This window comes from Mus musculus, chromosome 2 (assembly GCF_000001635.26).
Source record: "Mus musculus strain C57BL/6J chromosome 2, GRCm38.p6 C57BL/6J".
In the NCBI taxonomy this organism is placed as follows: Eukaryota; Metazoa; Chordata; class Mammalia; order Rodentia; family Muridae; genus Mus; species Mus musculus.
Genome location: NC_000068.7, coordinates 52725728 through 52743782, shown reverse-complemented (window position 1 = coordinate 52743782; position 18055 = coordinate 52725728). Strand labels below are relative to the sequence as shown.

Genomic DNA, 18055 nt, shown 5'->3' with positions numbered 1-18055 from the left:
TTACTTGAGACCGGGTCTCACTATACAGCCCTGTCTGACCTGTAATCTATATAGGTGGATAACTATATAGATCCACCCGCCTGTACCACCATGCCTGGTTATAAAGATCTTTTAAATTATGTGTGTTTATGATATGTGTGAGTTGGAGGGTCCGTGCTCGGGATACTGCCGAAGGGTGTGTGTGTGGCGGGGAGAAGACACCTTTCTGGAGTTGGTTCCTTCTGCCTTGGCTTCTGGGTGCTGAACATCACTCTTCAGGCTTGGGCTAGAAGGGCTTTTACAGCCAAGTGATTTCGTCGGCTCAAGGTGCCAGCTTTAGATGTGTGCTTTTCCATTCAAAAGCCATGGCCACATTCTAAAAGTACTTACCGTGCACTTTCTTACCAGATACTGTTTTTTAGATCCTGCGTTCACACTGTGAACAAAACTCATGGAATTTATAGTCTAATGAATAAGGATACTACAATTATCTGTACTATAGAGAGTGATAAATGATATGAACAGATACGAAGCAGGGTGAAGACGTACAGGGCAACGTATTGCAGGAAGAGTGTTTGCACACTTATACTTATTTAAATGCCTGGCTGGATCTGGTGGGAACCCGGATTTATGACTCTTATACATAACTAAGTCATTATAAATGTTTTTGCACTATAATGCTTGAGTGCACTTCACTCATCTTTGAACATGACTCAGCGATCCGCCTACCTCTGCCTACCACGTGCTGGGATTAATGGCGTGGGCCACAACGCCAGGCATTAGATTTTTAATTTTACGTGTCTGCATGTGGGTATAGGACGGTGAGTGTAGATGCCTACGGAAGCCAGAAGAGGGTGTCGGGTTCCCAGGAACTAGGCATTACAGACTGCTGTAACCCCTGCCTCCGCGAAGGTACGAAAACCTCAGCAGCAAGCGCTCTTAATTGCTGAGCCACCTCTCCAGTCCCTTCACTCGTCTTTATATTCCATGGTCCAAGCTCTGTTTTCATGCAGGAGAAATGAGAAGCAAAGAGTCTCTCCACAGCCGCTTTCCAGGGTGACTATTTCGGCTTGGTTAACCGCGGGATCCCATGAGCATCTACAACCCAGGCGGCAATTCTCAGCGCCTCTCATAAGGCGACAGCTGTTTCCATAGCAACCAGACGCGATGCGGGCGCGGGGTCCGAGTAGCAAGACCTGACCTGGTACCCAGGAAGTACTCGGGTTCGAGAAGAGCTGCTGTCACAACCTGGGGCGAAGGAAACGACATTCCCGAGCCACGCACCCCGCCTCGCCACTCAGGATCTGCAAGCTCGGCGGCCTCTGGCATCTCCAGCTACCACAACTTCCGGCCCTGAAGCCCCTCCCCTGGGCCCCGTGGCTCTCTCGGGTCCTCACTGCGGAAAGGTGACTGTGGCGGCTGCCGTGTCTGATCAGGCGTCGGATCGGGGGCTGCCACGTCTTTGGGACAGCAGAGAGGCCACTACAGGGTGTTAGAGCTCAGCCAAGCGTCGTGCGGCCCCACCGGTGGGGCTGGAGCCGCGGCGGCCGGGCGCCGGACAGGCAGGCGCGCGCAGGGCAGGCACGGCGGCGGAAGTGAAGGCACCGCTGGGCCAAGCCGTCTAGGAAGCCGCGGCGGGTCGCCCAGCTGGGGCAGTCGGAGTCCCGCCAGAGCGTCGGGATTCAGCTCGGGTTGCCGGCGTGATGCCTCTGTTCACTGCCAACCCGTTCGAGCAAGATGTGGGTGAGTGCGGTGCCCGGCGCGCTGTGTGCAAGGCGAAAGTGGGCGGCGGCCTGGGTGCCTGGAAACCCCGGCGGAGAGCGAAGGGGCGGCGCCGCTCTCGACGGCGGGGGGCAGCCTCGGTGCGTCTCTGGCTCGCCCGACTCCTGCCTGTCCGAGATTGGGATACCGAGAAGGGTTGTTCCAGTCACCCAGAGCAGGAGTGGGGGAAAAGCCTTGTTCGTACGAGGCTTAAGTTGCTGATACAAACTTCCTGCTTTCTCCCGAGCTCGTTAACACCCGTCCCTTTGGGAAAAAAAAAGTGCAGTACTGGACACCCTTTTTGCTGCCGAGGGCAGTCTTGAACTAGAGACCTAAGACTTACCAGGTTTAATTCGCATCGCTCCCGTAAGCACACATCTAAGCCCTGGTGGTTGCAGTTTTCGTATTTATTGACTGTTTTGAAGGTGCTGCGAGAGCCAGGCGCGGAGGATGAGAAGGAAAACTCCCAGAATCTTTAAATAGCCCAGAACAACCGATATTTGTTGGAGTCAAAACTTTACTCTGGTAGCGCATGACTTTCAAAATGAGAAAAAAGATGGATGGGTACAACTTAAGCATAATATTAACAGTAAAAGCACAGGCTAGCATTATTTTTGTAGCAGTAGTTAACACGCTCCTAGCGAGCTTTTCGGATTTAGAAATTTCCAGTCAAACAAAAATGCTACACATTTTACTACCAGTTTGTTCAGTTAAAATTTTTGTTCATTTAAGAAAAGACTAGAAAGTGCTTCATCTTGTTATAATTCTCAAAATCACGTTCAAATCATGTGAGTGACTAATTATATAGGAAGCATGTGAGGCTTAGTCACTGTTTAAGGAATAATTAATTGTTCTTTTGTAACAATACCTATGTGACACATTACACTTTTTAATTGTTATTGAATTAATTGAGTTTTGAGACAGAGTGGAGTCTTTATATAGTCTAGGCTGGCTTCAGTTTCTTAAAACCTCAGTCTTAATATTGAGAACTGCGGGATGCCAAGTCTGGGTGGGCCTCCACCCTCTTTGAGACCCGTGCTTCTTAGTGTGACTCTAAACGCTTTGATTTTGCTCTAATGAAATATGTGTGGAAAAAGCCAAGTAGAAGAGGTTATTTTATTTTTTTTTTCTTTATTAGTTTGTTATTTGTGTGCGTGGGTGTTTTGCCTACATGTTATATTTGTCACTTGTGTGCTGTGCCCGAGGAGGCCAGAAGACAGTGTCAGATCACCTGTCACTGGAGTTACAGACAGCTGTGAGCCACCGTGTGGGTGCTGGGAAGAGCAGGGAATGTTCTTAACTGAGCCATCTCTCCAGCCCATGACAGATTATTTAAAATACAAAACCTATGAACTTTTTAATTTTTTAATTTAATTAATTAATTAATTAATTAATTTATTTATTTATTTGGTTTTTTGAGACAGGGTTTCTCTGCCCTGGCTGTTCTGGAATCCACACTGTAGACCAGACTGGCCTCGAACTCAGGAGTAGATCAGGCTGGTCTTGAATTCAGAGATCTGCCTGCCTTTGCCTCTCAAGTGTTGGGGTTAAAGGTGTGTGCTACCATGCCCAGCTTAAAACCTATAAACTCTTTCTTCAGGGAAAAAATTTCCTAGGAGCCTGCTGTTTTCAAATTGAAAACTTTTTTGGTAGCAATATTATGAGTTGCTCTGCCCAGTTTATTTTTCTATACTGTCTCCTCAGTACGTTCTGAAATCTTTGCATCAGAGCTTAGTGTAGTTCTCTTAGGTGCTGATCTTCAGGCACAAATAAACAAACAAACAAAAAAACCTATGTCGGTTATTTCATGGGCTGTGAAATTGGTTGAGGCCACTTGGACGAATGCAACTAAAAAAAAAAAAAAGGAACGAAATTCTAAGGAGCTCAGATTGCTCTGAAACAAGTATCAGGAAATTATATGTTGTGTTTTTTAGACCTTAAGGACTCTTAGTGTGAAAAAGTTAATAATGCAAACAAGCCATTAACTGATTGAGCATTTTACAGCAATATTCCATGCCCACTTTTTTGGGTAGCATTATCTTTATTTCTGTGGTTTATGTGTGTTAGCAGTGTTCACTCTTCATCCAACAGAAATGCATGGGTGATCACTGTAGATCAGGCATTGTAGTGTGTGCTACAGAGACAAAAATTAATACGTATACTGAGTGCTTGCTCACAAGACACTCAAGTCCAAGAAAGGACACGTGCTCCAGTAGATGGTTGACCTAAAATGTGATTAATGCAGCTTGGTAGATATGGGGGATATGGAAGATGGTATCTGTCCTACCCCTTTGCCTAAAGTTATCGATCATCTATGATGGCAAGACAAACAATAGTGTTAGGTAGCCAGTTCCCAAGGTAAAGGTCGCCATTGTTCTTTCCTTCCCTGGCAGCATTGCTTCAGTAGGAAGCAGCCAGGTCTTACATTATGTTCAATAGAGCACACACAGGAGGTTCCCAAGGAGAGAAAGTAAACATGGAGGACTTGGTGGGAAGATGGAGTGGCTGGTATTAAAAGGAGATGATTTTGGCGTGGCACGTAGACCCCCTTCTCTTTTGCAGCAATCCCCAGAGAGGCAGCTGTGAAAATGTTCAGTCCCTTTGTGGCTTCCGACTGATCGCAACAGGCATGTGAAGGGCACTTCACTGCGCCTTCTCACACTCGGAGGAAGCTCGTGTTTCCCTGAGACAGAAGGATAATGCTCGCTCTACGCACCACCCTATGCACAAGGGATGATGAAGTTCAGGTTATATGAGGACAGTACAAAGGTTGGCAGGTTGCAGAGTGGTCCAGGTGTGCAGGAAGAAGCATGAATCTCCTCCATGGAATGGGAGAAAAGGCTGTGGCACAAGCGTCCATGTGAGCATCCACCCAGCAAGGTGATTATCACCAAGGTCAAGCTGGAAAAAGTCTGCAGAAACATAATATTAAAAATGAAAATCCTGCAACAGAAAGCCAAGTCTGGCCAAGTAGGAAAGGGAAAGGGTGAATACAGGGGAGAAAATACTGAAAAGATGCAGGGGTAGAGGAACTTCATACATCTTACTTTAAAGACAGCTTGAGTAAGCAAGGGTGGGTGTGTGCTATTTGCTTAGGTTTAGTACCAGGCTTGTTACCTTTGGTCCACAGTCATTGCTTGGCTGTTTTATGCCCTAACCCACACTGCTTGTTGCTGTACTTTTTTCTCTTTGCTCAAGCCAGGCACTTTTTTTTTTGTCTAGTAGTCTGCGCTCTGGGCTATTTATCATTCATTGCTGAATGTTTGTGTTATTTTAAAAGTTGACGTTCTATTGCGTGTTTGGATGTACATGTGCCACAGGGAACATGTGGCGGAGGGCATCCTTGTTGAGGCAGAGTCTCCTTTCTACCTTGCTGTGCTCTCCTAGCCGGCCGGTGAGCTGCTGAGTTCCTGGGACAGTTTTCTAAAGGCGGGCTGGGTTGTGTACCGCTGCGTCTGGTCCTCAGGCTTCCGAGGCAACTGGCTTCAACTCTGCTGAACCATCTCCCTGGCCATTGTTTTATTTTATTCTTGAGACAGAGTCATAGTATGCGTCTTGGTCTGTCCTGGAACTCTCATGTAGCCTTGCCTGGCCTTGAACTCGAGGTCTTGCCTTAGCTTTCTGAATGCTGGGTACTGGGGTGTATGCCATCATGCCTGTATTAGTCAAGGTTCTCTAGAGTCACAAAACTTATGGATAGTCTCTAGATAGTAAAGGAATTTATTGATGACTTACAGTCGGCAGCCCAATTCCCAACAGTTGTTCAGTCACAGCTGTGAATGGAAGTCCAAGGATCTAGCAGTTACTCAGTCTCACACAGCAAGCAGGCGAAGGAGCAAGAGCTAGACTCCCTTCTTCCAATGTCCTTATATTGTCTCCAGCAGAAGGTGCAGCCCAGATTGAAGGTGTGTTCCACCACACCTTTAATCCCAGATGAAAGGTGTGGCCCAGATTAAAGGTGTGTTCCTTAAACTCGGAGATTCAATCTTCTGGAATCCATAGCCACTATGGCTCAAGATCTCCAAATCAAGATCCAGATAAGGATCTCCAAGCCTCAAGATAAGGGTCACTGGTGAGCCTTCCAATTCCGGATTGTAGTTCATTCCCAATATTGTCAAGTTGACAACCAGAAATAGCCACTACAATGCCTAACTATAAATGTCTGCCTTCTCCACCATTTGCCATCTCCACCCATTCTTAAAGATACGTGTGTTTGAACCCCAGGAAGCTAGATTCTGAGTTTACTCCAGGAAAGTGTCTACTGAGGAGGCGGGTTGATGTGTGTATGGCCTTCTTTTTGCTTTTGTTGATATAGGACCTTGACAAAAACTAACTTAGGGCTTTCAATCAATATTCCAACAGAAATTTGTAAGGGTCCTCGATGTAAAAACAGAAGCACTCCAGTAATACAAATGAATTTTGTATATTCAAATTTACAACATTTACCTGACCTAGTCCTTGAACATATAGTTATTGTAATTTTTAATTTTTAAAAAGTTTTGGTTGCCGGGCATGGTGGTGCACTCCTTTAATCCTAGCACTTGGGAGGCAGAGGCAGGCGGATTTCTGAGTTCGAGACCAGCCTGGTCTACAGAGTGAGTTCCAGGACAGCCAAGGCTATACAGAGAAACCCTGTCTTGAAAAAAACCAAAAAAAAAAAAAAAAAAGTTTTGGTTATGGATGAACATGGCTTTATTTATTTATTTATTTATTTATTGGTAATTAATTTTTTCCCATACCTTGTTTTGCTTGCAAGGTTCCAGAAATGCTAATACTTTCAGATAGTTTGAAAGTTTAATTAATAACTTTGGTGTTTTCTTTAAAGTGTGAACTGCTTTGTGCATAGTGTATAAAACACAACGTGAACTCCCATCCCTGGCAGCAGCCAACCCTGCCAGTTCCTAATGCCGTGACACATTTGATCTTTTTAGAGAAGAGAACATTCATGATACCGTTGGATATATTCTTAGCGGCTGTCTTTTTCACTCTTCTTCCCTCACAGAGTTAAACACTCTTCAAAAAGAAAGTTCTTTTGGTAAATGTGTATCTTATATAATATAGAAGTATACTATATACGTTTTTGTGTCTTTTCAAACTTGATAAGAGTACTTTTTGTCTGCATCGTTCGTCATAGGCCTTTTTATATGTTATTCATATTGAGGTGCATCGGCTATACGGTTCTCTTCTGTATGATTGCACCACACTTCTATGTAGTCTCCTACACATATGGTCATGCTTATAGTTTGAAAGTAATGCGAAATGAAAGTTTTCTACAAGTGAACAGGTTATAGTAGTAGTGTTTGATTTAATCACACATTACTTTTTTGTTTAAATAAAGACCTTAAGAAGGACATGGAGTGCGTGTCCATGATACCTGTCCGTAGGAGGCAGAGGCTGGAGGATGACTCTAATGTGAGGGCAGCGTAGTCTGTAGGGGAAGTGTGACACCAACTAAAGATACATAGTGAGCTCTGCCTTTGGAAGAAACAAGGGGGACCTTTAGAGGCATCCTTTTTATCATTAAAAAGAGACTTGGCACATGTGTGATGTAGTGTCACACCCTGGTTAATGGACAACTGATAGCTCTTAGCCATTTGTTGTCTGTACATCAAAATAATGCATAAGGGTTTATTTCCTCTTTTCTTTATTTTCTATTAATCTTCCCTCTATGGTTGCCTTCTTTCTTTGCCTTTCTCTTTTCCTTTCTGCTGTGGATCTAACAGTCTCTCATGTGTCAGAAAAGCGCTCTCCCACTCTGCTACACCCCTGTTACATCCCTGCTACATCCCACTCTGCTACATCTTTCCTCGGTTGCCTGCTGTCCCTAACTCTGACATCTGCTTAAAGACATGGAGTCTGTCTCTCTTCCAAAACTCCTGAGTTCAAGGGATCCTCCTGCCTCACCCTCCCAGGTAAGCTGGAGGCAAGAGCTGCTAATGAATTTTTTATTTTTTTAATTTCCAGGTACAAAGTGTTTTTGCACGGCCAGGCTGCCCTCATAACCCTGGCTAGTCTTGAACTTAGAACACACCTATATATATCAGATTCTCCAGTGCTAAGAGTGCAGTCTCCACCATGCCTATTAAGTTACAATCTTTTAAAAAGTATAGTTTATACATTTTTAATCATGTGTATTTGTGTGGGTCTGTGTGTGGATATGTGCATTTGAGTACAGCCTTGGAGCTGTCGTGACAGCAATTGCAAGGCACTTGTCCTGGATGCTGGGAACTGAATTCTAGTCCTCTGTTAGAGTAGTGTACATTCTTTTTCTTGTTTGTTTGTGTATATCGTTTTTGAGATAGGGTCTCACTATGTAGCTCTGGCTGTCCTAGAACTCAGTATGTAGAGTTCAGAGGTGGTCTTGTACTCACTGAGATCTGCCTGCCTCTTCCTCCTGAGTTCTGGGATATATACACTTAGTATTATATATACCCTTAACCTCTGAGCATCTCTCCAGCCCTGAGTACAAAGATTTTAAATGTAATTTAGCCAACAGTTTCTTTTCTAAATTACAGTATTGGCCAGTATTGTCAACCCTCTTGTTAAAACAAGTACTGTTCTAGAAACCAGAGACATTTGCTATTGCCTATACATTCTTTCCCCTCAACCTTTACTTAATTTATTTTTGTTAGTTTAATTTTTTTTATATTTATCTTACTTTTTAAAAAGATTTATCTTACATGTATGTATGTGTACCATTGTGTGCCTGGAGCCTGTGAAGGTCAGAAGAGAGCGTTGGATCCCCTGAAACTGGAGTTATGGATGGTTGTGAATCACCGTGTGGTGCTGGGAACTGAACTTGGGTCCTCTGCCAGACTAGCACATGCTCTTAAACCCTGAGCCATCACTCCAGCCCCCTTATTTTGTTGTTTGGAGATAGGATCTTGTTGTATGATCCGGGCTATCCTGGAACTTGAGACTTGCAATCTTTCTGTATTTTGCTCTTTCCCAAGGGTTGGCATCACAAATGTGTACTGCTATGCTCTAGTCAGCATTTCTGTTTTAAGACAGAATTTCACATTGCCTATGGCACCTTCAGCTCTCCCAGGCATTGTAAATATTGCTTCCATCTTGTAAAGTGCCCTTAATGGATGTGTAACTGCCAGCGCTTGAAGGACAAGCACCTGTGTCCTTGTACCATCCCATGGAAACAGTTCTTTGGTGTAGAGACCTTACAGCTAGCACCGTTAGTTTCAGGGGGCCTTCATTTGATTTGCAGTTGAGGCAATATGAAAATGGGGTGTCCTATAATGTAGTTCTAGTTGGGACTGACTGTTGATGCAACTCAGGGTGCTTAGTCACCGGGTGACAATGGCATGGACCTGGTCATGAAGGCGTGGACCTGGACTTATGACCCAGCAGATCCTGCTTCCCTAGTTAGCACAGGCACATCCTACGTTTAATGCGCTGCACTACAACAAAATAAAAGGCTTGAAGGAAGCAGTGCTGATCCAGGCTTCTAACGCTCTGTTCTGCCGTGTCCTTAATTCAGTGTCATTACTGTCATCTCACTGGGCTTTAGCCTAGGTTAGCTTTGAATTCCAGGGTCAAGTGATCTTCCTTTCTTAACTTGCTGAGTGCTGGGAACACAAGTCAGAGCCAGAATGCCTAGCATTATGGGCAAGGAGGCAGCAGCGGGGTGTGTTTTGAGGCAGGGGCTTACCATGTTGTTGACCTCAAACTATCTTCTTGTCAAAGCCTCCCAAGTAGCTGAGACTATAGGCATGTACCACCGTGTCTTGCATGTTGAATGTGATTTTCATTTATTTTCAGAAAGGGTCTTGCAATGTAGCCTAGGCTGGCTTCACACTCTGGATTCTCCTAGCTAACCCTCCTGGCTTCTGGGATTATAGATGGGTGCCGCTTTAGCTTTCAGTAGAATGTTTAAATGAGTTAGTGACACATGCTTAAGAAGGCTTAAGAAGTCAACCCATGAGTCAGAGTTAGCCCCAGGCCAAAATACAGCAAGATAATATGACCCCTCCAGAATTATTCAAGATATATTGAATAAGGAGACTACAGAACCAGCGAGGTGGCTCAGCCCATAAAGGTGTTTGCCATCAAGCCTGATAACCTAAGTTACATTCCTGGAAACTACCTGGTGGAAGTCGAGAGCCAACTCCCTCAAGTTGTCCTGTGACAAGTACAGACCTACTGTGGTACTTGTATGCCCCTCCCACAGTGAGTGTAAGTGCGTGTGAAAATTTAGTGGAGAGGCTTCTTCTGAAAACCTTCGTCTGTCCTGAGACGTGTTAGTGCAACCCTTATGAAACCCGGAATATTAGAAATACTAGTCATATCTGAAAACTTAAAGTGAAGGGGGGTGGCAGGAGCAAGTGAGTGCATGGGTGTGTCCAAGCATACATGCCCGAGCTCAGGTAGGCACATCAGGTGTCCTGTTCTCTTCCTTATTCCCTTGGGTGGTCTCCACTGGAACTGGCTGGTGGCCAACAGACCCCAGGGCTCTTCTTGTCCCTCTACCTCGACATTACAGGTGCAAATGTGGCCATACCCTAATCTTGTAGGCACTGAGCATCCATACACAGGTCTTCATCTTTCTTCAGCCCTGACTATTTTTTCTAAAATTACTATTTGATTAACTCATAAATATTGCCTAATAACTAATAAATGTTCATTTTTATTATAGGAAATGAAGGTCATTGTGACAGGACACAGGGCACAGTCCTTTGCCCCTGCAATTTATTGATATTCTAAAGTGTGCATTTACTTAATTTAAGCTCATTAATATTGGTTTCATGTCAGAAATTTGTTACAGCCCAATGGTGTGGGTTTTGTTATCTTAGCTGTTCAAGTACCATCTCATTGTTTTATTTATCCTTGAAGTTGATTATAATTTTTGCTTATTTTGTGTGTACTTGTGTGCTCACACACACATCTGCCCATGTGTTTGGAAGCTAGGGGTTAATGTTAAGTAACCTCAACTCTCCTTTGCCACCTTATTTTTTGAAATGGAGTCTTGGACTGTATGTAGAATGCCTTGACTGGGCAATGCTGGCTAGCAAGGCCTGGCTGTTCTCCGTGCTGCCGCACCAGCGATGCACTCGGCTTCTGTGTGGGTGCTGAGGACTTAGTGACTTAGTCTTGTATGGCAAGCACTTTACCAACAAACCATCCCCCTGCCGTTTATTTGGTTTCTTGAGTGTCTCAGGGTTGTTCTGCTGTGTGCTTGAGACTAGCCCTAAACTCTTGATGTTCCTGCCTCCTGGGGGCTGGATGTAGAAATGAGCATGTTTGTTTCCTCACCCAAGAGTATTACAGAGAGCATTCTGGCAGAATTGGCCAGCTGACAGTGAATTTTCAGGAATGTGAGATCTGCCTCTGGGTTCCCTTTTGTCTTTGCCCTTTCGGAAAGTGATTTAAAGTAATAAAAAGCAAGCAAATCATTTTGATTTCCGCCAATTTTTCTTCTATCTGCCAAACTCCTTAGTCTCTTGAAAAAAATGTTGGTCACTGGATGGAAGAGGATGGATGCCTTTCATGCCTGGACTCAGGAGGCAGAAGGCTAGCCTCTTCTGTAAAGTGAGTTCCAGGTCAGTTAGGCTTGTATAATGAGTGTTACACCTTGTCTGTTGTGCACCACGGGGAGGAGGAGAGAGTACACCAGTGGGCTCTCAAGATAGCAAAATCTGTTACTGTTCCCAGCACATAGCAGAGTTGCTGATCCATCAGGGCCACCAGACAAGGACCCTGGAGCCTGATTCCTCTGGCAGCCTTGAGTAGGGGCTGCAGTAGGTTTCTAAGCACACAGACCTCGAGCACCCGGGCCCGGTTACAGTTATAATCTTTCCCTGTCAGAACTCTGGGGTTAGGGACTTTCCCAAGCATCATCATCAGCTGACATTGACTTGATCTGATTTGCCCAGCCAATCAAATTCATTTGTTCTTCCTGTCGCTAGGAACAATCATTATATTTTGGGTAACTACTGTTGCTTAGACGGGAGGCTGGTCAGCTTAGGTAAAATGGAGTCTGAGGTCAAAATGGCAGCACTTAAGACAAGTTTCTTTTGTCTGCTCCCAACAATGAGAACTTGTCTTTTGTAAAAAAAAAAAAAAAAGGCGATAATGTGACACGTGAAGGGAAGAGCAGCAGAGCAAGACCTGAGGAGTGTGTCACACACACACACACACACACACACACACACACACACACACACGTGCAGCTATTCGTCCAGACCAGCACACGAGTGTGGGAGCTACAGGCCAATCGAGTGTCCTCCTAAGTCGTTCTCCATCTGGATTTTTGAGGTAGAGGTTCTTAATGAACATGGAGCTAACAGATAAGGCTAGGTCAGCAAGCCCCAGGGATCTTTCTGCGTCTACTTCCCCAGCACCCAGCAGTCTATGTGGGTGCTACATATCTGAATTTAGGTCATGTGTGTGTGTGCATGCATGTGCATGGGAGTGCATGTGAGCACATTGCTTGAGTGTGTGACTACCCACTGAGCCATCTGCCCAGTGTCGAGAATACTGTAGTCAATGTGCTGAACGAGTGGAGTTAATCATGGTGTTTTGCTCAATTCTGTGTTGTAGGATTTGTCCTATCCTGCATTTCTAGGATGTTATGTGTAGAAAAGTTGAAAAATAACTTGGGAAGAACCTACTTGGCAATTTTGAACACTAAGTTGTGTGCAGAAGTCAGTTTAATGTTAGTGCTTCAGAACCAGGCATGGGGGTGCATATGGAGAATCCTAGCTAGCACTTTGAAGGCAGGAGGCAGGCCGGCCTACATGGCAAGTTCCTGGACAGCCAGGGTTAAAAGCGACCCTATCTCAAACAGGACCTTACACTTGGAGTACACCACCATACAGAAATGTTTTGCTGTATAACCCATGCTGGTTGCTTTTTTGTGTCTCAGTTTCTCCGTTCACAGAGTGGAGATGTTCTTTGGCTGAGGAGTGAGTGATTTCGCATATACAAAATGCTGGGAAGCTGTTCCTGAATCGTCACCATCTGGTCGGAGCTCTGCTATATGTACCGCTTCATCTTGTGGATGCACAGTGCAGTTTTTTTGTTTTTAATTTAGCTTTTAAAAAAAGATATGTTTTAATTGTATGTGTGTGTGAATGCATGCATGTAAATTCCAGGTGGGTATATGCTTTCAGAGGCAGGAGTGCTGTCAGATCTTCCCTCCCCCTAGCAGCTGTGGTTGTGTGCCACAGTGAGTCCACTGGCATGGGTTCTGGGAACCAACGTGGGCCCTCTGAAGAGCAGCAAGCCCTTCACCACTAGGCCATCTCTCCAGCTCCTGAATTACCTATGTAAGAGCTGTGTGGTTTAGGGATGGAGATGTAAATCAAGGTGGAGAGTGGTTTTTTTTTTTTTTTTTTTTTTGTCTTTTCTGGTGTGAACAAAGCCCTGGGTTTGATCCCCAACACTGCATAAATGAAACATGGTGGCACATGCCTGTCAAATTAGCACATTGGAGGTGGAAGCAGAGAAGCTTGCCCTAAGCTACCTCATTAAAAAAAGAGAGAGAGAGAGAAAGAGTCATGTAGTCTGGAAACTTAATAATACTAAATAATCACTAGCACAAGCATACACCATTTATTCATAAATCAGGAAGATACATTTGTCTTACTATTTCAGATAATTATAGTGAGCTGTTTGTGAGGCAAGGACCTGCGTTCTTAGTGGAGGTCGTCAGCTGTGGCCTCTTCATCTGTCAACTTTCCAATTTGTTTCTGCTTTGGAAATGATTTATTTGCATTTTCTTTTTCCTTAAAAATTTAAGATAAAGATTGTTGATTTTATTAACACATAGGAAGCTTATGTTTTTGGTTCAAGATTGCAGTGGCTAAATGTTCCCTTTAATTTTATAATCTCCAGTGTAACAACATTGAAAGGTGGGCCCTTAGGGAAGTATTTATCTCGTTAGGGGCTCCACTGCCTGAGAGAATTAATGCTAGTTTTTATTTTTAAAAGCCCTGGGGCTGGAGCGATGGTTCAGCCATTAAGAGAATTTACTACTTTTTCTGAGGATCCAGGTTCAGTTTCCAGCATCAATTTGGCAGCTCACAGCTGCTCTAGTCCAGTTCCAGAGGATCCATTGCCTTCTTTGGACCTCTATGGATACCATACATGCATGTGGTTACACATAACACATATATGAAGGCAACATACACATAAAATATATCTTTAAAATAACTTCCAGAGCCTGATATGGAGCTGCTACGGCTCATTGGTGCTTGTGCTTGCTGTGCAAGCTTCTCAACCTGAGGTTGGTCCCGGGACTGTGTAATGGTGGCTAGAGAAAACCAGTTTCTCAGAGTTGACCTCTGATCTCCATGTATGCACTGTAGTTCATGCATCATGCACACACATAACAAAAGGAAAACGCTTTAAAGGTTCAGTGGCTTACGGGCCTGTAGTCTGGAGTATGCCGTGCAGCAGCAAATACAAGAGAGACCTGCTCAGCAAAGTGGGATTCCAGAATTGACTGAAAGCTGTTACATGGCTGCCACCCCCTCTTTCTCCCTGTCTTGTCTGTCTGCCTGCCTGTCAGTCTGTCTTGTCTATGTATGTATGTATGTATGTATGTATGTATCTCACATACACACAGATAAATACATACATTGACATTAGACATCACGATGGATTTGCTCTCGTGGGCTTCCACCTTCTGCCAAACAAAGAAGCAACAAGAAGGTGCTTTTCACATGCCCACACCTTGGACTTTGAGTTCCCAGCCTCTGAGAGTGTGAGATACAAGATTCTGGTTTTTATTAGTTAACCTAACACCTTAGTTATTGTGCAGGGGAACACAAAATGCACTAACATTACTCTGATCCGGTCCAAAGGTAGTGATAGATATTTCTTTCTTTGTTCAGTCTGACGTATTGAATCAGTGTCTCCATGTATGGAGGTGTGAATAAGTGTGGCCCCCATAGGCTATGCTTAGTCATTAGGGAGTAGCTCTACTTGAGAAGGATTAGAAGGATTTGGAGGTGTGGCCTTGTTGGAGGAAGTCACTGGTTTCAAAAGTCCAGCTAGCAGTAGTCAGGTAGTGGTGACTACCTTTAATCCCAGCACTTGAGAGGCAGACAGGTCTCTGTGAGTTTGAGGTTAGAGGCCAGCCTGGTCTACAGAGTGAGTTCTTGGACAACCAAGGCTTCAACGTGAAGTCCTGTCTAAAAAACCAACCAACAAACAAACCAGCAAATAAATAAACAAATAAATAAATAAGCCCATGCCAGAAGCCCCCTACTCTTCCCTCAGTTCTGCTCCGGTACCTGCCTGCATGCTACCATGCTTCCCACTGTGATAATGGACTAACCCTCTGAAACCAAGCAAGCCCCCAGTTAAATGCTTTCATAAGCATTGCCTTGGCCATGGTGTCTCTTTGTAGCAGTAAAACAGTGACCAAGACCAAGTTGGTACCAGTGGCTAGGGTATTACTGTGATAGGCTTGACCATGCTGTTTGTTGTGGACTTTGCAGTAGAAAAGTGGCTGAATGCTTTAAGTGGGGTTAAATGGGCCATACTAATAGAAGCATGGAAGCGTGGTGCTGAGAGCAGTGTAGATTCTGACAGCCCAGCCCATTTTCAGAGGGAAGGATATAAGTCAGTGACCTAGATGCCATCCTTGTGATAGTTTGGCAAAAAAATGTGGCTACTTTTTGCTCTTGTCTAAAAGATCTGCCAGAGGCTATACTGAAGAGTTTTGTATTAATCGTGTTAGCAGAGGAGATTTTAAAGACAGATTTGCATTGACTTGGTCATTTGGTTGCTAGTAATCGCCCTAATGCAGATCTATAATGAAACAGAGCTAGCTGGACAAACAGAAATGCAAAATGTACAGTTTGAAGAGAAAAGGAGCACCAGGAAGTGTGATGGAGCTAAGTCCTATGCTCAGGGAGATGATGTTTAAACTAAGGCCTGATGCCAATTGAAACGAATGGAGTGGGGACTTCAGGGTAAGACCCCACCCAGCTAAGTCTCCAACTTGTGAAAAGGAATTAAAGATAAGCTTAACAAGTAGAGGAAACCATCCGCAGCAGAAAGCTGACGAGGATGTAATTAAAAGAGGGGTCTAAGATCCAGCCCCAGCAAGCAGGAGTACTTGTCAGTGACCAGTGTAACTGGCCTGGAACCCACTATGTAGTCCTGCCTGGCCTGGGGTTCAGCAATCCAATCAGTGCTTGCCTCAGTGTTGAAATTCAAGGTGTGCCACCATGCCTGGCTCTGATAAATAGTGTTTTAATCATGGTAACATTTTGTTGCTTTCTGTAACTGTCTTTTTTTCTGTATATATCCCAGTCATTATTTACCATGTGATTGGAGATTGTAAAGTGTATTGTGTTTTGGCTGTGGGTTTAGGTCCATTTGTCGAATAGTTGAATAGCATGCGTAAAGCTCTGGGTTCAATCCCCAGCAGTGCACAAACTGGATGTGGTGCTGCACACCTGTAATCCTCCCACCTGGGAAGTGGAGGCAGGAAAAACGAGGTTGAGGGTCATTCTTGGCTATGTAGCAGGTTTGAGGCCCACTTAGGCTATGAGGACCCCACCCCCACCACCGTCAATTCATTAAGAGAGCTAACTGTATGTACTGTAGATGGTTTCCAGTTTTAATAGTTCATACTCACTTAATAAAAGATTTAAAACTATGAATTAATTTATAAGCAGTCCTTATCATTTGGTTCTAATACATTTGTATTTAATTATAATGGTTTAATTTAGCAATACGAGTACTGTAATAACAATAAGCCTTGTGCTACCCTGGGCATAACATTTAGAAGAAATTGCTTGGATTTCAAACTGCAAAACTATTAGCTAACACTGTGTAAGGGTTTTTCTCCCTACTGTAATCCCCAGCTCCCACCATTTGCTTTTTCCTTTTGAGACAGATACTCATTATGTAGCCCTGGCTGGCCTGAAGTTACTGAACTCACATACATCTACCTGTCTCTGCCTATAGTGTTTTAAATTGTTCATTTTCTGTCTGTTCCACAGTAAGCTTTAAAGCCTAGTACAGTTGAGGTTCTGATTATTTGCTTGTTTAAAAAATATTATAACTCTCATTCATATTTCCTAAACCTATATTTGTATTACTAAATCTGGTTTTTAAGTCTGAGGGCCGTGTTGTTTGTTTGTTTGTTTGTTTGTTTGTTTGTTTGTTTGTTTTGTATGGCTTGCACTTGACGTTAGGGCCTCACATGTCCTGGGCAAATGCTCTGCCACTAAGTAGTATTCCCAGCCCTTGTGAGTTTTCCAGTTGATACATTTTACTTTTTAGTTAAGAAATTCCATTTTTTATCGTCCCTGGCTTCTACCAAACATGTGCTCTACTCCTTTATTATAACCACTTTGCTTTCAGGTCTTAGAAATGTGTATGATAAATACTTCTTTGAATTGTGCTGGCATCTCTTTGTACTGACTTTAGCTGCATCTGTGGAGTGATATCGTGGATGGTGTACTTTTTAATATTATGCTAGACACTGTGCTTACTCTTCGTTCTGTGGAGCAGTCATATTAATGGATCATCTTAAAGTCCTGTTAGCGTGGTCATAATTTTGATCTTGAATTTATATTCTAAAGGAGTGTTCTAAGATGTGGACTTTTGGGGCTTCCAGCTGAATATATGAAATGTTCTCTTCACTTTTTGTTAATCTGTGTAGGCTGCCATAACAATGCCATAGTCTGTGTGGCTTACATAACAAATTATTTTCTCAGTTCTGGGGACTAGAAGTCCAAGATCAAAGTGCCAGTGGGGTTAGTGTCTGGGGAGAGCTCTCCTTGGGTTGTAGACAGTTACTTTCTAGCTCTGGAGTGACTGTCCATAAAAGGACACCAACTCTGTAGCCTCAGGGCTCCATCCTCATGACTTCAGTTAACTGCGTTAGTGGTCCCATCTCCAGAGCCTGCCATCCCAGTTTAGGACTTCAACATAACAATTTTGGGAGTGACACTGCTTTCAGTTTTAAAGGCAGGACAACTCCAATTAAAATCTTTACTAGATCTCTACTGCCTTTCATGGACGGTTCATGGACCATCACCTAACCTATGCCCAGCTGAGGCCTCCCTGAGGACCTGTGCTCACAAGTCTTTTCTTTTGGTGCCTTGTCTCTTGACTTCTCCACTTGGGCTAGTCTTAGTCTAGCATTTCCATGTAGAAAGTTGGGGGCCATCATGAGGCTTTCACCACATTTCTCTGCCTTCAAAAACCCCAAAACTGCCCAGCCTGTTCCTCACTTCCCACAGTAGTTGTCTCATACATTCTCTAACTTACAGCTGGTTTTGGAAGAATAGCGAATTAATGCCAGATACTTCCATCCTGCATGGAAGCCAAGGTCACA

The 18055-nt window shown here is 44.0% G+C and overlaps 1 protein-coding gene across 1 annotated transcript in view; it reads left to right on the top strand.

The window, feature by feature from the left end:
• Window positions 1–1633: 1633 nt before the first annotated feature.
• The window catches only part of Stam2 (signal transducing adaptor molecule (SH3 domain and ITAM motif) 2), a 49944-nt gene continuing 33522 nt past the window's right edge, over window positions 1634–18055 (top strand). The window contains exon 1 of the mRNA NM_019667.2: window positions 1634–1722. Within this exon, the coding sequence (NP_062641.1) occupies window positions 1683–1722 (40 nt within the window). The 5' untranslated portion in view covers window positions 1634–1682. The remainder of the gene's footprint in view (window positions 1723–18055) is intronic.